At 32.9% G+C, this 23,698-nt stretch overlaps 1 protein-coding gene across 4 annotated transcripts; it reads left to right on the top strand.

Annotated features, from left to right (window-relative positions):
- Positions 1-15,073: 15,073 nt before the first annotated feature.
- LOC127150769 (uncharacterized) lies at positions 15,074-18,599 on the top strand. Of its 4 annotated transcripts, none has more exons than XM_051089405.1 (5): positions 15,074-15,884; positions 16,771-16,834; positions 17,928-17,996; positions 18,123-18,239; positions 18,466-18,599. In XM_051089405.1, exons 1-4 carry the CDS (start codon positions 15,757-15,759, stop codon positions 18,204-18,206), a joined length of 345 nt encoding a protein of 114 aa, XP_050945362.1. In that variant the 5' UTR covers positions 15,074-15,756; the 3' UTR covers positions 18,207-18,239; positions 18,466-18,599. The 4 variants fall into 4 exon arrangements, with proteins under 4 accessions (XP_050945362.1, XP_050945363.1, XP_050945361.1 ...); XM_051089406.1 differs by lacking the exon at positions 18,466-18,599 and having other exon boundaries at positions 15,074-15,303; positions 15,689-15,884; positions 18,123-18,439; XM_051089404.1 differs by lacking the exon at positions 18,466-18,599 and having other exon boundaries at positions 15,074-15,314; positions 15,689-15,884; positions 18,123-18,439.
- Positions 18,600-23,698: the final 5,099 nt, after the last annotated feature.

The raw sequence follows: 23,698 nt of genomic DNA, 5'->3' as shown, positions 1-23,698 counted from the left end.
TGATCTGGGATAAGATGGCTTATCCTTGTTGAGTGATCAAGAATAAAATGCCCTATTATTTTTATGTAATCTAGAATAAGATTCCTCATACTTGCTCTTTGGTCTAGTATAGGATGTCCTTTTCTTGTTTTGTGATATGTCATTGGAAGACACATTATGCATGATGGAATTAATAGTGAATTGTTGTAAACGCATTATGACATTGGAAGATGCATTAAGATCCCTTCACCTAGCTGCAACCCAACAAAAGAGTGTGGTAAACGTTTGAGTTGAGGACAGGGTACAAAGATGTAATTGAACACACAGAGCAATTCTATGATATGAGTTAAATGATGCAATATGCGAGATGAATGCTTATGAGATATGAGTTGTAAAACTTCAACTAAATCTGAGAGTAAAGTAAATAAGTGGCAATAATAGTTATAGTAGAGGAGAGGAATGGACTCATAGAGTACGTATTATTTTGCACGAAAAGAGAATAACCAAAAAATTTCGTAAAAAATGAAAATAAGATTTTTTGGAAATGAACAATGGAATTTTGAGACTTAAGCTTATCGCGTTTAGAATCTAGAAATATTTTCAAGTCTAGAGTAGGTGAGAAAAGAATGAAATGTCAGAATGCAAGATGAATTAGAAACACAATCTGAGAAGTTTAGTGAAGCTTGCGGAAGGGATGAATTCTTAGGATTCTAGGATGATTCTTATGGAAGGGATTAGAAACCCAAGCATTATTTTAAATTTAGGAGTGTGATAACTTGTAAAAATACAAGTTATTGTAGCCTTTTATGTAAAATAATGAAGCCTTATCCCATAAGATTGATAGAAAACACATGAAAAGTAGCAGAATTGATTAACTTGTGTATCACAAACTACAAAGAACTTTATCTCTATTTTATTGTGTTTTATGTCTCTTATTGCAAGATATTAGACAAAAAAAAGTAGAGCTTGGCGATAAAACATGAGGCGAAGAGACACGTTTAACCAACAAGGTGACGATCACAACGAGCTAGGCGATCTGAAGCACTAGCAGACAAATTTTGTTGGCGCGAATGTCAGGAAAAGGATAAAAGGATGTCTGTGTGGCTTTGATATAGCTTTGTCAGAAGTATTAATGAGGCATGCAATGTCTTGTTAACATCACTCCTTGCCTATAAATAGAGGCATCTACTATAGAACAAAGTGTGCAAAATTGGATTTCAGAGAGCAAGCTCACTCTTCATTTCATCCTTTTTGTCTTACGTTTTAGGTGAGAGCTTAGAACAAAAGGGAGAGTGTTCTTCCCCTACCATTTCACCTCATCACACACAGGCAAAAATCAGAGTCGAAAAGTGTGAGAAATCACACTCTGAGGCTCGATTCATTTCTATGTATTCCTTTTTGTATTTTTATTGTATTAAGTTGTAATATGCTTCATGCCAAGAGACTTAAAGTTATGTTTATAATATTAATGCATTTCTTCTACCATTCTTCCATTCTCCCATTTCTCTCTTCTTATCCATTTTCAATGCGTTTAATTAGTTTCTGAACAATGTAATGTGTTCTTCATATTAGAGAATTTTGATGTATGTCTTGTAAATCTTGTTTAGCTAAACATGGAATTCAAGCCTTGTTTCTTCAAGATAAAAGACAATCGCATTAATAGTAATCACCTGACAAGTGAGAACTCGTATTTAACTGAGCGAGCGACAAAGAGATTGTAGCAATACAATCTCATGTCGAATTCGCCCTTCACATAAGTTATAGAAATTTGAATCTGTGCGGTGAGAGAACCAAAAGGATGCTCACCTTAAATTAGGATAAATTACTTGTAATGCATACAAACTGATTAGATACAAATCATAGCTTAACTTTAAGTATTTAGATCCCGAGAGGCAAGTAAGTATAGCAAAGACGACGAGAAGGTGCTCACCTTAATTCTTAAGTTAACAGATGCTTTGTATCGCATCGAAATGTTAATGCACAATACATTGCGATTACTTAATTAAATATTCTTTCATGCCATGCTTGCTATATGAGTTCACATTTCTATACATTCCATCGCCATGTTCATCTTGAACCCTAATTGCACCTTAGTGTATATAATTAGGAAAAAAATATTATGCATATTCATACTGTACAGAGTACACCACATAGCACCCCTCACCCCAAATAAGCACCCCTCACCCCAAGTAGCGAAGGATAACCCACATTTGACTTGTCGTATTAATCATCGTCGTGCCATAAACAAGTCCCATCATTTTGGTAGTGGTCACTATCGGCTTGCATCACATGTAGAGTTAGGCGAGCAGAAAGAAATGTTATTTTGCGAATTGTACATTTTGTCTTGTAAAACTCTCTTGTACCTAAGTGTTACTTTTTCATCACTACAAAAAATTCATGATTTAGTGACAAATTTTTAGTGCGCAAGTAATTTTTGCTAGTAAAAGATCATTTATAGCAACGAAAAAAAAATCACAAAATATTACTATTAGCAACACATTTTTATGTCGGGCCACTAAAAGAATTAGTAACACAGCAATAATGTCACTAAACATTAAATAGTTTTAGAACAAACATGTATGTTGCTAAAACATTACCAAACTCCTAAATTTCTCCCTTTTACTTTTAATTTCCCTCAAACCCATTTTCATTAAATAATTAATAAATAAAAAATCACTCACTACCCGACTTTCTCTCCATCTCCATGAACAAACCATCTCCACCCTAAACCTCTTTCGCAACGGCCTTCGTTGATTCGTCCCACCTCCATCCCTTCGTCTCTGCTTCTGCTGGCATTTGATGTGCGGGTTGGACATTCACCTTTCGCTTTGTCGTCCCACCCTTTGCTACATGTCGAGACGATCAGAGAGAAGAATAATTGCTTGGTTTGGGAGTAAGACCTTTAACATGTCAGTGTTTGACGTCATTGCACTATGCTTCAAGACTCCCTCAGCCATCGACATTGGTTATGCATTGGTGGGCGAAACCAAATCTAATAGGTAATATCAATTTTCTATATGCATTTTATTTCTCTTTTTCATTTTCTTCAATTCTTCAAAATGGAACTCACAAATCATTTTTTGTATGCTAAGATGAAAGCTTTTTGGTATGCTAGGAAGAAAGCTTTTTGCTATGCTAGGAAGAAAGATTTTTGCTATGCTAAAGAAGAAATATTTTTGCTATGCTAAAGAAGAAAGATTTTTTATTTACGGCCATCTTCCTAATGTGATACTACATTTCTTCATGGATGGCTATGTGATGAAGCATTTTAGTAGCTTACAATGTGTTTGATGAAATGCCTCAATGAAGCATTTGGTTGATTTTTAATTGATTTTTGTTTGTTTGAATTAGTTAATCAATTCCAAGGGAGATTCCATGATTATGGGAGGAAAAGCTTTGAGAAAAAAAGAATGAAAAATGAATGGTGAGATTTTTAACTTTGATGATGTGTAGGGTCTTTAAGCATTTTCTAGAGTTTAGTTGTTACGTTCATACATATTTAATGTTAGGTTTTATTACTTTGACAAATGCTATAGTTGTTTCTTAAGTTTTTTTTGTTTTTGTTTTTTTATAATTAAAGATTGATGTACTTAAACACTTTTTGGAAACTTTGTGGGTATTGTTTTTTAGGTTTTGTTGGAGAGTGGAAGTATCACTATATTTCATACATATTGAGTTTATTTAATTTTAATAAGTTGAGTTGTTTGCATTTAATTATTATAAGGTCTTTTTGTTTATGTCTATGCATTTGCCAAGTAAATTTGAGTTTTTGTTTTTATCTTTTCTATTCATCTTTTGTTTATGGTTTCTATTTAGTTGTATCGTAATTGCATGATAGTCAAAGCATAAACAAACTAAATATGTAAACTTGAAACTTTAGTTTGTTCTAAAGTGTTGAATTCAATTGCATTAGTCTTTTATATTCACTTTGATAAGCTTTAGTTGTTTGGGTTGATAAGTAATTTTTGTTGATTAGTATTGAACATATGTTGTGTTTCCTAATGCAGTAGTTTAACTATTATTAAACTTCATTTGGATACACAATTTGTTTATGCTCCATTTTTATTTTTTTCCATAGGTTTTTCTTTTGTTAGGTTCAAGTTTGATATGTAATGTTAAATTTTGATTTCTAGGGATTTAGAAAGAAAATAAGAAGATTGCATTGCACATGTTTTGCTAAGTTTAAGAAAGTAAACAAGGGGCGAGTGATCACTTGTAGAAATACTAGTTATTATAGGCTTTTAAGTAAATTAATGAACTCTTATCGCATTAAAATAAAGAAAAAAGAGGAAAAAGTAGGCGATTTGATTATTATGCGAAATGCATGATACAACAAAAACTTATCTTTGTTTTACTATAGGATTTTAGTGCTCTTACTATAGGATTTTAGGCAAAATGAAGTGAAGCTCGATATCTAAAGCACTAGATAACAATAGTGGTTGGCGGGAAATTCAGAAAAAAGGACAAAAGGATGTCTTTGTAGTGCCGTTGCAGCTTTTCAAAGTCTTAATGGTGCGTCGTGTCCTATCAACATCAACTTTTACCTTTAAATAGAGCCTCTCACTTCAGAACAAAGTGTGCACATTTGGCTTGAGTTGTAGGTGAGAGATTAGAACAAAAGAGAGAGAATCATTCCCTCCATTTTTTCCCTCAACAACAGGCAAAAACCAGAGTCAAAGAGTATAGAGATAAGATTCTGCAGCGTAACATTCTATACTGTATTTCAGTTTGTATTTTTGTTGTGTTATTTTGTAAGATGAACACCATGATCGAGAGGCATAAAGTTATTTTCATTAAAGCAATGCATTTCTTTTTCCATTCTCCCATATTTCTTATTCTTTCCGTGTTCGATCTATTTGGATAGCTAACTAGTAATAAGTTGTGTTTTGATACTTAGAGAATTAGAATGGATGTACTATGAGTGTTTCTAAGTTAAACACGAATATTTTAACATTGTGCATTCGAGAGAAGAGCAATGATATAGATTGTAATCGCCTGTCAAGTGAGAACCGGATTTAGCTAAGCGAGTGGCGAGAAGATTATTGTAGCAATGTAATCTTATCACCAAACTCATCCTTTGCATATAGTACCAAGAGGATACTGTGTGTGGCAAAAGCACCAAAAGGTTGCTCGCCTTAATTAAGGACAAGTTACTAATAAAACATCTAAGATGATCAAATACAAATCATAGCTTAACTTTGAGTATTTGCATCCGGAAAGGCGAGCAAATATGGCACAAGCGTAGAGAGGTTGCTCGACCTAATTCTTAGTTAATACATGCTTTGTATCCCCTTGAAGTATTAAAGCACAAATTATTTCATTTAGACAATTAAATTTTTCCTTCCTTGCCATGCTTATAATGAGTTCATATTCCACTGTTCCATCTTGCCATGCTCACCTTGCACCACCAAGCATAGTAGAGTAAATAGTTAGGATAATTGGTATACTGTTCATAATTGTACTATCTAGCTTATACCGCATGATTTAGTGCACGATAGGATAAATTAGGAGCTTAAATTCCCTGTGTTCGACACTTGACTTACCAGGAAACCTCTCTTTGCTTATACTTGGGTGATAGAGAGGAAAACTTCTACGATACTGTTTATCTTTATCAATCTAGCAACACATGAATATGAGTGCACCTTTTATCGCATCACCCTATTTAGTCACCTAATAGTTGCTCATTTAAAGCCCCTCATGTGAAATCTACGAGCATAATACTTGTAAAAATGTAATGCATAAACGAATTCTCAAACCAGTGAGATGCACTAAACACAAATGGACTTCATAACAACATTAATAACAATGTTATGAGTCTATGACTATTTGCAGTTATGGTAGTTATAGCTTAATTGTTTAAGGTTTCCATTTACCGGTTTGTGGTTTTGATATCTTTGGTTTTTAGTTTCAAAGTCACAGTTGACTAGTGTTAACTTGTTTTGAGAGTTAAATATTACTTAGACACTTTTTAACTTGTTTTTATTGTTTCATAACCTAGACACTACTTGGAATGAAGATTCGTTCAAAATAGAGGTACCACCCATTTGTAAACTATCTTGATAGATTTTGAGAGTTTTCTAGCCTATATAGATTTATATACCAAATTAGAAATTTTCAACATCAACTTCTCTTTGATAAAGTGGTTTCCCCTTGTCATCTCTTTCTCTTCGACAGAGTAGTTTTCCTTTGTCATCTCTTTTTAGATTTTAAGAAATATGAGATAATGAGTAAAAGTTTTCGCATTAATTATTTATATTTAACCTATCGTTCAATGTTATGAATGATAGTATACCTTTTTATGTTAATTTGTTTATGGTGTATGGGATTGTTATAGAGATTGTGATGATGAAGGAAAAAATTTCAAATGGTTGCTTGTTGAAGACATGTCAGGCTATGGACATGGGGTTTGTATATCTAATGTCATTACAATCTTCATGCAGTTACCTTTGTAGCTTTTGAACATAAAATTATCTAATGTTAAAGTTTTGTTCTACTTTGGTAAACAATCTCTTTGCAATGCTTGTATAGAATTCTTGTTCTTTTATTTTTTTCTGCCTTTGGGTTTTTAGATTTCAGTGGAATTTTCCCTTCAACTTTTATCCTGAGATTGAGGCTTTTGTTTGCATTTTCCCTCTCAATACCATCCATCAGCTAACTTGTGTTCTTTTCAATATTCATATTTATGGTTTGAAACATGTTTTGTGCTTACCACAAGTATCAACAATGCATATATACTAGGGTCATTTGCAAAAATAACAAAAAAGTTTATGGTAATAGGGCCCATGTCACTACATTTTCTAAAATTCAAAAGTAGCGAATTTAAAAGCTATAGTCCTCTGATGGCACTTTAATAGGTCTTTGATAGCCCTCTGATGGTCTTCTGATATATCTAATAACTTGTCATATTTGTCATATTTACAATATGCAGAAAAGAGGTGTTATGGGCTGCTTTTTTCTAAATTATTTTGTCATCTCATGCGATTTCCCTATATACTGGGATACTCAGGTACTATAACGGTTCCTCTTGGTTGGATTGGTGCAGTCATTGGTTTGATTGCAACTTGTAATGACCCAACTCTTTATACTAAGCTGAGGTCATTACTAAAAAGAAACAATCACAAACACTACTTTTTTTGAAAGGAGGGAAGACTAAATTTTCATTAAAAACGGAATATTAAAACACTGAAACATAAACGCGGAAGCAAAACTGAGTCCCCATATGGCATGTCACGGATCCTTCTTTGTCGCTCGCCAGCTTTCCTCTACCTTTACCTTCGCCTGAAATATTAAACAAAGAAGGAGTGAGTTACATATACTCAGTAAGGGACCTACTACTAGTCCCGCTAGGTGTCTGTTAACTTCCCATTAGAGTCCTGAAAAGTGGTATCCAAGAACTGGCACGTTCCCGAACACGTGCAACATGTGCTCCCGTAGGAACGAAATCTGGTCTTCGGCGTCTCGAGGAAGCACCTAGGACATACTGGTCTGTAGTGAACCCGGAGGAAACACTAAGACAATCGGGCTGCGAGGATCCCGTCGAATCACTCGAATCATATCTATATCCATGCTAGATTGGCGGTCCCGTCGGACTACGTAGTCCTAAATAGGTGGTGATCCCGAAGGACACCCATGCAAGTATGACTCTAATAGACAAAGTTAACAGAACAACCTATCCATAGCATGTAGCACAACATAACATGGCATGAATATTAATCTTAACGTCCTTGATCATGTGATTAATATATTATGCATTAACAATCATCAACATCAATCTACAGTCATTAACATAACATCAGTCATCATCATCAATCAATAACATAATAATCTCAGTCATCATCATCAACATCAATACAATAACAGTCATTATCAGTAGCATCAAGTTATGCATTTTAGCTACCATCAATGCATAATCATAATTACATGCGGTCTCTTAAATTCAGTTTGAAGATCTAGTAGGAGAATCTCTTACCTGGAGATTTTAGCCAAACAAGGTACTCCCTAGTTGACAGTAAAAATTCTCCAATTAACTTGATCGTAATCATAAAAGAAAAACTTAGTATCTTAATTAATGAAATTAGCAATTGGCTAACATCCAAAAAAATTCTCCCAAATTAATTAACTTCTCAAACAAAAAGGGTTGAAACCAATTCAACCTTGATTGGGAAAAATCCAAGATTTAAATCTTAAAAAGTTTAGCCAATTGAACCTTTAAAGAAATCCAAAATAGATCCAAAATTAAATTAATAAAATATTAATTTAATTCCATTAGCTTACCAAGGTTACTCAGATGGAGGTTGAAAAATCCTCTTATCCTTGATGAAAAAATTAATCACTTTAAATCCTCAAGCTTCCAAAGAGACCAATGAGACCAATCTTAACTTCAACTGATGAGGCGGTGACAACAAAGGGTTATCTTAGAGAAGAAGATAAATAACCTTTTTCTTTTTCCTTTACTTTCTAACTTAAGCATTCCAATGCTATTTATAGACCCAAATAATAACAATAATAATTATTATTATTTCCTTTTCCCTTTCTTTTTAGGATATATATATATATATATATATATATATATATATAATACCAAAAAATATACATATATCTCTATTCCCATTATCTTTTCTAAATAAATGCCTTAATCTTAGGCATTTATAACCATTAATAATAATAATAATACTTCTTTATTATTATTATTTTTCTCTCACCAAAATCTACAATAAATATATATTTATTTAAACCATTATTCTCTCTTATAAATATATATCTTTTTCGTCCAATCAAATCAACCATCTCTCTTCTAATGGATTATCTTCTTTTCCAAACAAATATAATTAACTTCACTTTTCCAAATTAATAATTAAATATATATATATCCATATATATATACTCAATTAAATCCAATTTCACCAAAACCAACTTTTCCCTCCAAAATCTCAAATTAACTTAAATCCTCAATTATTTTAATCAATCAAATCTTTTCCAATAAATCACTTATAACTTCCAACATGAATTATCTTAACCCAACCATATCAACTTCACTCTAGAATCAATATTTATCTGCAGAATAATTAATTATCTTCCACAATAATTAATTATTATTTACCTTTCTTCCAAAATAATTAATTATCTTCCACAATAATTAATTATTATTTATCTTTCTCCAAAAATAATTAATTATCTTCCACAATGATTAATTATTATTTATCTTTCTCCAAAAATAATTATCTTTTCCTTAAATAATTATATTTCAACAAATATAATTATCTTTCCCTTTCACATAATAATTATATATATATTTCCACGTATGCATATAATTATCAAATCTCCAACAAACTTTCCACCCTACGGTTTAATTAAATAACGTCCATAATTATTTAATTAAATTCAACTTCAACAACACTAAAAATTCACAACTTTACTTAATCCTCTTAACCTACCATTTAATCAAAAACTCAACAAACACCACATGCCAAAACCTTTAATTAATTAAATATTCATCCAAGAAATATTTAATTAATTTCAATTCCCACACAAATCCAATAATTCTCATTAAATGAATTCAAAAATAACGCCCAATAAATTAAATCTAATTAAACAAAATTAAGATAACTAACTCCAAAATTATCTTAATTTTTGGGGCGTTACACAACTATCCCCATTTCATTATATGCAAATTCTTTTATTGCCAAGCTCCATGAATGATTGCCAAGCTCCATGAATGTGTGGTGGGAAGAGGCATATGATAATCCCTAAAAATTGGTCTTGGCTAGTGTTTGAGATTGGAAATGAATGTGCTTTGCATTTGGGAATGTGTTTTTCATAGTTAAAGCAGTTTAGTTGAACTTTGACCCTTGGAAACTTCATGTTGTAGGTCTGGACTTGCTCCATCAAAGATACAAGCTCTTTTATGTGAGAATTAGTTGATAAAGTCACTTTTCAAATAAAGTGTTAAAGTTGTTTTGAGTAAAAATTATCTAAAAGTTCTTTCAATTTTGAGTAAAGATTCTAAATTGATACATTTATATTGCGTGTAAATTGGATATTATTTTTATTTAATAAAATAATTTTACTACCACTTTCAATAACGTAGCAAAAACATTGGTTTTATAAATTAAAAAAAACTGAAGGAATTTTTAGTGGCACTAAATATTAATTTTAATACGTTGTAAAAGATGTTTGTAATGGTCACAAATTAACCTTTAGCACCAACATTACCTGCCACTAGAATATCACCTTTAGAGATGAGTGTACTATGTCACTGAAAAAAATAAATTAGGAAAAAACATTTGTTACTAAAAGTAAGCATTTAGTAACGCACAAATATCGCTAAAAGTCGATAGTATGCGGCGTGCATTTGTTGCATTGCTGAAACTTTTAGCTACGTGCAGATACTACTGCGACAGTCCTAGCGACAAAAGGCATGACATCGCTAAATACTTTAGTGGCATTTTTTGTTGGAATTTGTGTCCTAAAACTCGTACTTTGTTATTTGATTCAATAAATTTTATTATTGAATGCTATAATCTTAAAACCAATAAATTAAGGTCCCAAGGCTATTTTACTTAGTTTGTCAAATACACTTGAACTTTGTGTAGAGACATAAACATGGATTAAGTTCAAGTTAATAGCCCAAATAGTCTATAGTGTATGAATAAAGTTGGGCGCCTTATTCTGGATAAACACTATGGATGCGGCTCGCTCCGTAGTTAGTACAAACGATGTAATCCTGAATCGTTCATATAGAGACATGGGAGTGGGGGCATCCTATGTAAATGGTTTGCATAAGACTAAAACCAAGAAATAGTCACTTTTTGTTATAACACCATAAACTATAAACTTGATCTTAATCCTGAGCTAACTATGAACTTTTGTTCATTCGGTAGTATTCTTAGATCTGCATAGGTGAGGGCAGCTCATCATCGCTGACCCAATAAGCCTCCAATTTTAGGGATAAGACCGAGTGGATAACTAGGGACATAGAGTGCAAGACGGAATTCGCTCCTACCCATTTTTGGAATAGTAGATAGGTTGTTCCCTTAAGGACTGAATCCAAGTCTAGAACAAGGGGCCCTACCTCCTCATTGGTCGAAGAAAGATTCAGGTTTATAGGTTGGACCTTAACCAATTGTTCAATAGTGGATCAGTGGGCCATAAGGAGCAAGATGTAATCTCGGAGGTAAAACAGTATTTTGACCTACCCACGATTACGAACAATTTGTGAAGGATCAACTTACTCATCATGGTTATATCAGGTCGAAAAAAATATATCTATAGTGAGGGGAGTGCAACTAAGAGTCTTTAGTGGAATGACTCTTTAGTTACCGAATATTGATTAAGCTTGGTCTCAAAGAGTTTAGCCAGTTAATCTCGAATTATTGGAGCCCATGATCTATAGGTCCATTAGGTTCCCCTACTAGTTCATATGGATTCAACTAAGAACAAGTATGTTGAAGTAATTCGAATTGTTCGAATAAAGATAAGAGAGAGAAACCGACAAATATATAAGATATAAGTCGATAGAAACAAACTTTAAGTTTCGTGTTTAAATATGATTTAAATAAATATGAATAAAAAAGTTGACTTTTGACTAAGAAAAGTCAAAGTTTGACTTTGACTTAATTGGTCAAATGACCAAAATGCCCCTTTAACTAATTACTTTATTAATTAACCATTAATGGAAAATGTGGCAGATTATTGTGAATTTGAAGCCACTAATTTTATTAAAATGTTAATGAATTGATTAGGTGTTGATAATATATGAAATAATTTACATGCAATTTGCATGTAAATTTCATATAAAACTTATCATTAAAGAATGAGAAGAGAATGACGTTTTCTTTGGAAAAGAACACCTAAACGATACATCACTTCCCACCTCTCTCTAATTTTTACTTCATATAATCGAGTTCCACAACTCCGTTCTTGGTCCTGAGCATAATAGGTCAACTTGGTGGTTGTCCTTGCTCGTGATTTTCAGGCGTAGAAGAAGGTTTGGATTGAAGAAAAAGCCCAAAACTATAAAAGGTTTGTTCTTTGTTTACCTTTTTGGCTCTTCGCTTAGCATGTGCATGTTAGTTTCTAAATCGCTTAGATGCATATAGAGTAAAGTATGATCTATATCTTCCACTGCAGCATGTCTCTTATTGCTTTTCCATCATTTTTTTTCGTTTTAGTAACATTTTTTTGCAGCACTAAAATCTCAATTTCTTGTAGTGTATTAAGTATCAGTGAAGTTTTTGTGATTTCAAATGAGTTTTCATCTCGCATTAAATTTGTTGGTTGTGTTTATTCTGCTTACTAGGCGTTCTGTGTGATATTTCGTGGAAAGGTTCACGTTGAATGTCTAAGCGGTCACATCGCCACTTGGTCGCATAAAGTGACTTTTGAAGCGGGGTGCAACAGGTTTCCCAAATGTCACTATTGTCCCCATAATATTAAACGACATATTGTCTTCCTTGTCATTGTCAGTCTCCCATAACAAGGTCTCATGGATGGGAGCATTACAAGAAATTATGTTCAAATCAACGAATCAATCAAAAAGTTCTCCCAAACATATCTAATTGTGTCAAACTCGACTTCCTCTTAACAATAGTGTTTGCGTCTTGATATAGGATAAACTAATGTACTAAGCACGATACTACTTAGCATCAAGAATCTTGTACTGAATGTGAGCAATGTTATACATACAATACACAAATTACAAATTAGTTCCTTGCCGACCCATCTTGTTACCGATTGTGTTACAATTGGCCAATGCCAATCTTGAACTATAATCGTGTATGCAGACGAAAAAGGTAGCGCAATTGGTAACCCAATCGATAATGAAATTGGTACCGGTATCGATAAAGTAATTAGTAATGTTATCGGTAAACAATAGGTAGTGAAAACGGTAAGTAACAATGACGCATTATCGCAAACGATATCAAACTGATGTTGAAGTCGAACGAACAGAAAATGCAATGGTTATAAATTTCATGATTTCTCAAACTATGTACATGGTCATGGAAATAAAATAAAATAAATGGAAATTGGATTAGATGACAAAAAAATTTAGAAAAAGTAGCCTATTTTTTTGCATATTGCAAATACGACAAATATGACAAATAATTAGATGTATCAGACAATTATCAAAGGGCTATCGGTTTTTAAATTTGCTACTTTTACAATTTAGAAAATATAATAACATGGATTTTATTATCATAATTGTTTTTACTATTTTTGAAAAAACCCCTAAAATAAAATAACAAAAGCAACAATTTCTATCAACCCTAGTGGAGAAGTTTCATATAAAAATCTGGCGTCTTCATGGTGAAACAAAAAAATGGATCATATTAACCTAGAACGAAGTACTTACTAATGGTCAAACGACCAGTTGGTAACCCTGCAGACGTGAAGAAGGAGAAGAGACAACGAGGTCCAATTGGGTTTTTTAAAAAATAATGCGATGATGGGAGAACCTCCCCTTCCACAAAAATTTGAACTATGATAGAGGGTATTCCGTTATATTGCTTTCTCATCTCAGTTACAAATCATGCATATAAACCGTCCATGAGTATTAAATTAACTTTGTAATCTGCATAGGTAAAACTCAATCAACTACACTAAATAAAACCATTACAATTGAGGTTCATTTTCATTACGTCATCAATTAAAATTACAATTACACCCAATATGTTCATTATCCTTCCATAAACATGACCCCAAATTCCCAAAATTACTTCTCATTCATTCTTCAATTCAACTTACAAATATGTTCACTACGGTGTACTCAGACTTGTTTACATCCTCATGTCTAAGATGGGTTTTTTAATCATACACACCCCTATATATTTCCAAACGGAGCTTTAGTGATTGTTGTCGATTTCAGTTCATAACCTAGTCAATTTTGCCATAAGTCTAAATATAATTAGTTAGCCTATTCTTTGTTATGTTCTTCTGAGAAACGAACGACTTTTTCTGTTCAATTAAATTTCTTATCCTCTAAAAGCACATTTAATAACTATTTCATTTTTTAATGAAAATTAAGCATATTTTTGGACATTTTTAAATATAGTAAAATAAAGCGAAGCTTGTGTAAATGTAACAAAACACCAAACTATTTACGGCTCGTATAATAAAGCCCATAAAATTAGTCATTTTTTAAATATTTCAGGTTTGCCCTTCCATCTTTTTTTCTTCCTCGCGATTCGTCTTTCTTCTTTCCTTTTTTTTTCTGCGATTTATTTTCATCATCTTTCTTATTTTTCAATTCTTTATTTACGTCGTTTAATCTTTCTATCGTTTTTCTTCTTTTACTCTTTTTTTTCACTTCGATTTCTTTTCATCGTCGTTCTTTTTTTTTTCCTTTTTTTTTACGTCGTTTACATTTGGGTAACCAAATTTAAACAACTATGTACAAGATTGTGTACAAAAAAATAGCAAAATCTAAAAGATCGTGTATAAAGAATCTTGAAAAGAAATTATTTAGATTGGAGTAGCCAAATGTAAACGATCGTTTAAAAAACATAAACGATTGTAAAAAAAAAACTATAGTATATAAAAAATCTTGAGAAAAAAATCATTTGATTAGAGTAGTCAAATGTAAACGATTGTGTAAAAAAAAAATAAACGAATTGTGTAAAAAAAGTAAACAATGGTTTAAAAAATTCTAAACGATCGTGTAACAAAATTAAACGATGGAATTGAAAAGATAAATTGTACCCATATCTAAACGATCACGTAGAAATTGTAGCCATATCTAACCGATTGCGTATAAATTGTAGCCATATCTAAACGATCGCGTATAAATTGTCACTAGAAGAAATTTGACCTTTAATGTCGGGTGGAAAAAATAAAAACGGAGCTTTAATGTCAGTTTTCAAAAGGCGGATGTTTAATGTCGGTTTTAAATTGACATTAAAGAGTGAGCTTTAATGTCAGTTTAAAACCGACATTAAACATCCTCTTCTTGAAAAGCGACATTAAAGCTCATTTTTATTTTTTTTATTTTTTTTATTTTTTTTTATTTTTTAATTTTGTAAAAAGTTAATGGTTTCTCTCTCTTACTTTACTCTTTTCTCTCCAAGCCACACAATCCTTCTCAATTTCTTTCCTTCTCCTCAATCTCATCTCACTTTCTTCCCTCTCTTCTCCAAATAGCCACTGCCGCCACCACCACCACTAGAAGAAACCTCTTGTATCCAACCCATGCCCAATCGTCGTATAACCCACCACCGTCGTCCCTCGTGCCCAGTCGGTACCTTGTCGTCGTCGAACAATCCGTCGACCTTCGTTGTGCTCACCACCACCGTTGAACATAAATGGCGAGTCAAGGTTTTTTGAGTGTTGGTAAATATAATGTACTTACAAGGCACTCAACTTTCTTTTTTATCTTTTCTTTTTTTTTTTTTTAGTCAGAAGTTTCCTTAACTTTGTTTCTTGTTGCTTGTAATGGAAGGATTGTTGTTTTTTTTTTGTATATTCTCTTGGATTCTATATCTATTCATTTTTGGCCTTATTCTTGATGGTTGTTTGAAATGAAAAACTGAAGATATCATTTCTCATATCATTTAGTTTTTTGTTGCAAGGAATGATGAAAGGAGAAATTTGTTTAACCAAGTCAAATTCCCTAAAATGTTTACTCTTGTTTTATCCCTGTGCTTTTTTAGTCTTGTGAACTAAAGAAGCAATGAATTTATGTTGTTTTGCATTATGTTTATCGGTAAATTTGCAGCCCAAAAAATCCAACACTTTTAGGGTTAAATGTGGGACGTGGAATTCGTGTGAAGTTAAAGGCTTCAAATGCCAAATAGGGATGGAGATTCCTTCCATTCAATCAAGTTTTTGATACAATGTCACACGAGTTTTGCCATAATCTTCATGGTCCTCACAATGCCAATCTCTACAAGCTTTGGGACGAGCTTTGAAAGGTGTATCATTTATGTTTGTTTTGTTTTCCTAGTCCAATATGATTTTGTAATAAATATCTGAAAAAGTTTGATATTCATGTGTTGTCATAGGATCATTGTTAACTTATTTGCAACCTTTCATTTATTAGCCTTTGATAAGTGATGATGCATTTGATTGATTAAACTCTTCGCCATGGTTTGCCATCTGAAAAATTTGTTTAGTAATTTATTGTATTGCTTGGTAGATATGATAGTTCATTGTTATAAATCCCAAATCTCTAATTCAACTGATTAGCATTAGGAATTGTCTAATTTTATTAGATTGTTGTTCTTTATACAGTAAGCTTATGAGAATTGAATGTGGCATCATGCCATTAATTTCAGCAGTCACACACAAATGCAGAGTGAATTAATATAATTCTCTGCACATTGTTTGTTCTTCATTTAACCCCTAAAATGATTGAATGTTCCATGCAATGTCTTATTTATGTTATATATGTGTTAATTCATAAGTTTTCTTTTGTGTATAGTTTTGCTCTTCACGTGAAGTTTTAGACTTCAAGCTTCTGCTAATGGAGATGGTTATTCATAGATTTTAACAAACCTAGCCATTTTGCACCAAGCTAAATAAGCAAGCCATTTCAATAAATTTTTAACTTTTTTGTTGCACCAGTAAGAAGAAATCTTTCAATTTTTTGAGTCTACATTGTATATGTAGATTCTTTTGAGTGTTGAAGTGGTGCTGATTTTCATTTTTTGTGAGTATTTTCTTTACTCATTTGGAGATCTAATGCTTTAATTGTTGTAGGAATATGAAACTCTAATTTGTGCACTTTTCATTTTCCATTTTGATTAGCATTCTAGTTTTTCTTTCTGTATTTTCACTTTTTTGTTTTTTGTGTGAAAGAGCTTTCCAACAAATTCTTCCTTCAGGCCTTACTTCAGTTTCAAAACCTCGATGGAACAACAAGGTTGGTTGGTTCAATTTTCCTCTTTGAATATAATCTTCTAGCACTTACTCGAATGTTAATCTAATATGTGATTTTCAACGAGTTGTAAATTCCAAAAGAGATGGATAGTTTTATTTTCTTTATTGCATTGTTCTTATTTCTTGATCCAAGAGTTTTCTTATTTGCTTGTAATTTAGTTTATCTGCAATATATCACAAGATTGGGGTGGTTATTCCCCTGTTTTCGAATATTTGTTGGGTTTTTCTGTTTGCAGGGATTAAAAAAAAACCCTAACTGAGTACTCTCATAAAGAGTCAGAAAAAAAAGTCATCTATATATATAACTAAAACATCAAACGATTAAAGCAAATTAAACTAAGTAATATACATCTAACACAGACCTAGCTTGATTGATAAAGTATTTATTTCATGAAACTATATGAAATCAATATTTTTCTTAGGGAATGACAGTTTACTGGTCCGCTTGATACTAACTACCAATTTTGTTTTTATTTTTCTTTTCTGAAAAGAAAAAACAAAAACCAAGCTACAAAAGCATTAGCTAACAACTCTTATATCAAATGTCAGTTTATGGTAGGTATTTCAACCAAATTTGTTCTTATAAACAATTTTTTTCATGGTGTGTAACGAAATTTGATGTGATAACAATGATTAGCATTCATCCATCAACTTGCATTAAACATCTTACATTATCCTCTTTCTTGAAAGGAAAAGAACTATCCATCCATGTAGTACATATCTAAAGTTATGTAAAGTTTTAAAAGTCATCCATTTAATATCTTGGTTTCATAAGAGTTACAGATAGAGGAATGAAACTCAAATGACTTGTTTTGAGTTGATTCCAACCAACCTCCATTTTTACATTTGGCACAAAAGTTTTGTTTCACCTTGATATCACTAAAGAAAACCTCTCACCTTTTTCTAACCAAAAGACATTTTCCCTATGAAGTACTTTTATAAAGAAGGATGTCATTTTGCTTTTTGAACGTTTTTTTTTTTTTTAGAGACATATGTAGTAAAAATGTTCGATTTTCCAACTTCTTCACTATCAGGAGTTAGCTTTATTTATCTCTTTTACTATGCTGAAAATGTAGATTCAAGTGCTGGCTAATTTTAATCTGAAAGAAACTCCTCAACTTGTGGAACTGGTGGATGATAGCAAGGTGATTTTTTTTGTTTAATGTCTTCATGATAAGAGTTGATTTGCTCGACTGTAACCTTTTTGAAGATATTATCATAGGATGATTTATTTGAAACAATTCTTACAAATATTATCAATAACTTGGTAGGAAGTGAAAGAACTCATAGGGCTAGCACTAGAGAAAGTCTTACTCAAATGGATGAATTTTCATTTGGAAAAAGCTGGCTATTAGAAACAAGTTACAAGCTTTTCATCATATGTGAAGGTTAGCCCACTAATTGTATATATTGCACATAATACTTTATAACTCATTCATGCACATAATACTTTCCAAGCATCAGATGTGTAAGATTTATTATCGTGAACATAGGGAAGGTTAGCTCTAACCATTGAAATATTTAGTGCATTGAAGTTGCTAAGATTTCACGTTTTTTTCAGAAGTTGCCTTAGAGTTCTAAAGATTAAATAGTTTATTTTGATATTGCTTATAGAGTGATTAAAGTCGTATCAGATTGTAAGCTAAGCGATTGTGTAGATAGCCTGACGATTGTTGAAGGTTGAAGACTAAGAAGACGTTTAGGATTGCTTATAGTCTTGTATTAGGATCTTGTTTCATGCATGTACTGCCTATGTAGAATGTATATATAAATAAAAAATTAAGATTGTATTTTGTGTATACAAATGTAAAAGAAAAATATTATGGTTTCTAAAATAATATTAATTTTATTGATTTGTTAGACTGAGAAAAAATTATTTATCTACATGGACTCAATGTCGGTTTATAAAAAATGGACAATAATACAACAATTAAATAAAAATAAATTTATAAAAATGAATCAAAAAACAAGGATTTAATGTCGGTTTTAAACTTATTGTTGGCCTCTTTAATGTCGGTTTTAAAATGAGATCAAAGCCCAACCGACATTAAAGGGCTCCAATAACACCACCAAAGATGTCGGTTTATAACCGACTTTGAAGGTCTTTAATGTCGATTTATAAACGACATTAAAGACTTCTTTAATGTCGGTTATAAATCGATATTAAACCCAACCGACATTAAAGGCCTTTAATAACGCTTGCAAAGATGTCGGTTGCCATGTGACATTAAAGGCCTTTAATGTTAATTTTAAACTGACATTAAAAGCCAAATTTCTTCTAGTGTGTAGTCATATCTAAACGATCGTGTTTTTTTCATATCTAAACGACCGCGTATCAAACAATAACCAAATCTAAACGATCACAAATATATTAGGCGTACGTTATTGACGAGGTGGTTGACGAGACATTTTTGATATTTTACACGGTGGGTGTAACGACCCAACTTTCCGGACTAAGCTGAGGTCACTACCAAATACCAAGACTCGACCATTTAACATAAAATTTAAAACGGACCAGTCACGATTCATTAAAACATTAGAAACCTTACAAAAGACAGTTTCGGGCCCTATTTTAAATAAATCAAAAAAAGTCACAAAATAAAAATATTAAGTCACCAGTTCAAAATCACCAGTCAAAATATTCTGACAAAATACATAGCGGAAGCGATAATAAAACCAGACGCGTCCATATGGCCTTCACGCATCCTTCCTGCCTCTCGTCGGTCTGCCCCTCGCTGAACCCCTACCTGAAAAGTTAAAGAAGAAAAAGGGTGAGTATAAACATACCCAGTAAGGGACCCACTACTGGGCCCGTTAGGGAACAACAGTTAACTTCCTATTCGGGGGGTACCCTACATAACAGTCCAGTGGTTCCGTAGAACGCACATATCAGTCTAGTGCTCCCGAAGGATACACATGTCAGTCTAGTGCTCCCGAAGGATGCACATATCAGTCTAGTGCTCCCGAAGGATGCACATATCAGTCTAGTGCTCCCGAAGGATGCACATATCAGTCTAGTGCTCCCGAAGGATGCACATATCAGTCTAGTGCTCCCGAAGGATGCACATATCAGTCTAGTGCTCCCGAAGGATGCACATATCTGTACGGCACACTACTCCATAGATGAAGCTAACCATTACCCCTCAGTTCATATTAAACCGTCTACATCAGTCTACCCCAACGGCGATCATATTACAGTTCTGCCATAAGCCTTATCAGTCAGATGATATAAGTTTTAACAACTACACCCTCGGTTACTATACGCATCACCAATTCCTCATCCTTAGGGAAAACCCTAGATCAAATCAATTAACCAACCAAAACCGGACTCACTGTCCTTCCCCGTCCAAACTCCCTGATCAACATCCAGACCAGTGATTACTACATATTGAACCGAAACTTCAAGGTCCATCAACATAAAATTTCAATCTACAACTAGCAGTCACAGTATCTTTACATCAGACAAATTATAATAACAGTGCTTACAGCCAACATGCATACAGTTATTCAGTACAGTCACTAACGTGTAATCCCCTGTGGATTACTACGTTTTTGGCCTCGATCCGAGGTCCAGTAGTAGGAAAACCCTTACCTGATACTCGGTTAAGCCCCTAGATCGAATCAACGCTCAACAGATCCACCTAAACGAAACACGAAGGTTTTAGTAGCTGACTTTAGTAGAAGCCGTTTTAAAAGGTCAGAAGCGATATCCGTTGACTTACCCAAGGAAAGGAAGCTATCTCCAACCAGGCCTGCCGCGGAACCCGAGAACTTAAGCGTCAACTCTGTACTACCTTCAAGGGAGAAAAGTAGGGCCATATCTTATTCCAATATTCAAACTCTAATCGGATGTAGCAACATTAGGGAATTCATCGAAAACAATCCTTACCGAAGACTCACCGTGACCCGGAGCGGAGGAAGGAAGGCTTAGGTGGCTTGGTGAAACAAGGAGCTCGGCTCGGCTCGGCTCGGCTCCACCTCGGCTCGGCTCGGCTTGGTCTCGGCTCGGCTCGGCTCCACCTCGGCTCGGCTTGGCTTGGTCACGGCTCGGCTCGGCTTGTGGCTCGGCTCGGCTCGGCTCGCGGCTCGGCTCACTCGGCTCGCGGCTCGGCTCACTCGGCTCGCGGCTCGGCTCACTCGGCTCGCCCGGATTTGTGTGGCTCGGACCGGAAACGGGTTCGGGTCAGCTTGGAACCGGGTCGGGTTGGACGAAACGGGCAGCACGGTTTTGAGGGCTTTCTCTCTTCCGGCGACGGCGGCGGTGGCGAAACGACGCTGGGAGGCGTTCGACGACGGGGACGGAGAAGAAGAGAGGGATGGTGGCGGAGACGAAGGCGGAAGAGAAACGGAGTGGTGCGGCGGCGTCGGGCGATTGAAGCCGAGAGGAGATCCGAAACGATGGGGAGCCGCGGCGGACGACGGTGGCCGAGGCAGACGACGACCACACGGACGGAGATGGAGGAACCGGCGGCGATGCAGAAACGAGGAAGAAAGCGATGGAGGAAGAAGAGGAAATGGATGGGGCTCGTGGCTGTGGCGCGGCGTGAGGAAGAAGACAGCGAAAACGAAAAGAAAAGGGGGGGGGGGCGCGCGAGGGTTTCCTTTTTTTTTTTTTTTTTTTTTTTTAAAAAAAAAAAAAAAAAAATATATATATATATATATATATATATATATATATATATATATTAAAACATAATAAATATAATTAATATTAAAATATTAATATTAAATAATTTTAAAAATAATAATATATATTAAATAAAATAATAATAATAATAATAATTTATAATAAAACATTAATACTAATTAGTTATAATAATATTAGATAATAATATTAATATTTATATTAAGTAAATAGTAAAAGGATAATGTAAATATTAATATTAAAATTGAAATGACAATAATACCCAAATACTAATAATATAATTACTATTATATTATTAAAATTCACTTAAAATGCGAAAATTTTTACCTCGAGCTTCGGGGCGTTACAGTGGGTCTCTAGGCTTTTTCCATTTTGAAATTGTTCTATAGGGTGTAAATATTTTGCTGTGTTTTTATATTTTTGAAAAGACCCCTAAAATAAATGGATCTTTTAAAAAATATAATAAAGTGGTAAAATATTTACATTATACAGAATAATTTCGAAAACGAAAAAAGCCCATAGGCATATAATGAAAAATACAAAAAAATGCCCCGTCAATAATGTGCGTAATATATTTGGTAGATAATTGTTTAGATTGACTGTTGTTTGGTACACGATCGTTTAGATTTGACTATTGTTTGGTACACGATCATTTAGATTTAGGCGTTTAGATTTTGATAGCCAAATCTAAACGATTTATTTTTTCAATTCTTTGTACACGATCGTTTAATTTAGTTACAGAATCCTTTAGATTTAGTTACACGATCGTTTAGATTTAGTTACACGATCATTTAGATTTGACCCAAATCAAAATGATTTTTTTAAAGATTGTTTTGGTACACGATCATTTAGATTTGTCTACCCTATCTTTTAATTTTTTTTGTACAGGATCATTTTTCTAGGATTTTTTGTACACGATCGTTTAGATTTGGCTACCCAAATCTAAACAACAGTTTTTTCAAGTCTTTTATGTTTATATTTAGTACACGATCTTGAACAACCAAATAAAAGTTCGAAAATAAATAGATCTTTTATATTTGATACACGATCTTGAACCGAATAACAGTTTGGAAAAAAAATAAAAGAGGTAAAAAAGAAAAACGATGAAAAGAAATATGATAAAATTCGCAGACGAAGAAGAGAAGAAAGATGGGGAAGAATGACGATAAAAGGGAAGGACAAACCTGAAATATTTAAAAAATGACTAACTATATGAACTTTGTTATATGGGCCGTAAATATTTTACCCGTTTGTTATATTTATGAAAATTTTCCTGAAATAAACAAAAATATTTACAAACTATAGCCAAATTTTGGATTCTATCAGTGATAGAAACTGATAACCTTCTATCATTATCTATCTATGCCACTTATTAGAAGCATATCAGTATCTATCAATATTTATTATTAATAAAATCTGAAATTTTGATATATAATGTAAATATTTTGTCAAATTTATTACTTTTTAGAATTCCCCTATTTTGTTTTCTTATATGCTTACGATTCTATACGCACATCATTCTTAAACATAAAAGTTGAAATATAAGCCAAAATCCACAAACAAAAATTAAGTTTTTTAAAAAGAATTCCTTTTTTGTTTTCAAAATTTGACTTAATTTTTAAAAAATAAGTTAAAAGTATATTATAAAAAAAATGTTGAAAGGTAAATTTAAATAAATATAACAAAAGCGGTAAATATTTATGGCCCATATAACAATTTAAAAAAAAAAAACCCATGAACCATGATTATTTTTTCAAAACTTCCATATATGTCGTTATTGGTTTATAACGATTTTTCAATTCTCTCTTCTTCTTTCCACTTTCTTTCACTTTCTTTTCAAGTTATTCATGTGCTCTTTTAGATATTTTTCCTCTTGAACATTCTTTCTCTTCTTCCTCATCTTTGACAATCAAGATCGTTTATATTTCTCTGTCAAGATCGTTGCAGTGAGTTTGTTTTCCCTAAGAATTCTAAATATCATTTTTGTCTGGATTGTTTAGACAATTATAAAATTTTGTTAAGAATTTTATATTTCATTATGAATATTGTAAACCCGAGATTCTCTTTGGATTATATTTTTTTATAAAAGAAAGAAAAAGAGAGAAGAAAAAAGAAAGCAAAAAGAAAATAGAAATTAATTATATATTATTTTGATATATTTAAGTGTTTTTTTTTTAAAAAAAAAAAAGATAACGGAAAAGG

Source organism: Cucumis melo, chromosome 8 (assembly GCF_025177605.1).
Source record: "Cucumis melo cultivar AY chromosome 8, USDA_Cmelo_AY_1.0, whole genome shotgun sequence".
NCBI classification, from domain to species: domain Eukaryota; kingdom Viridiplantae; phylum Streptophyta; class Magnoliopsida; order Cucurbitales; family Cucurbitaceae; genus Cucumis; species Cucumis melo.
This window is presented reverse-complemented; position numbering and strand designations above follow the sequence as displayed.

Bases quoted from the DNA above. Each gene is read 5' to 3' on its own strand.
- LOC127150769 (XM_051089405.1), top strand. From the start codon at position 15,757: ATGCCAAATAGGGATGGAGATTCCTTCCATTCAATCAAGTTTTTGATA. The intron at 16,835-17,927 runs GTTGGTTGGTTC...CTGAAAATGTAG, and splicing joins AACCTCGATGGAACAACAAG to ATTCAAGTGCTGGCTAATTT. The intron at 17,997-18,122 runs GTGATTTTTTTT...ATAACTTGGTAG, and splicing joins AACTGGTGGATGATAGCAAG to GAAGTGAAAGAACTCATAGG.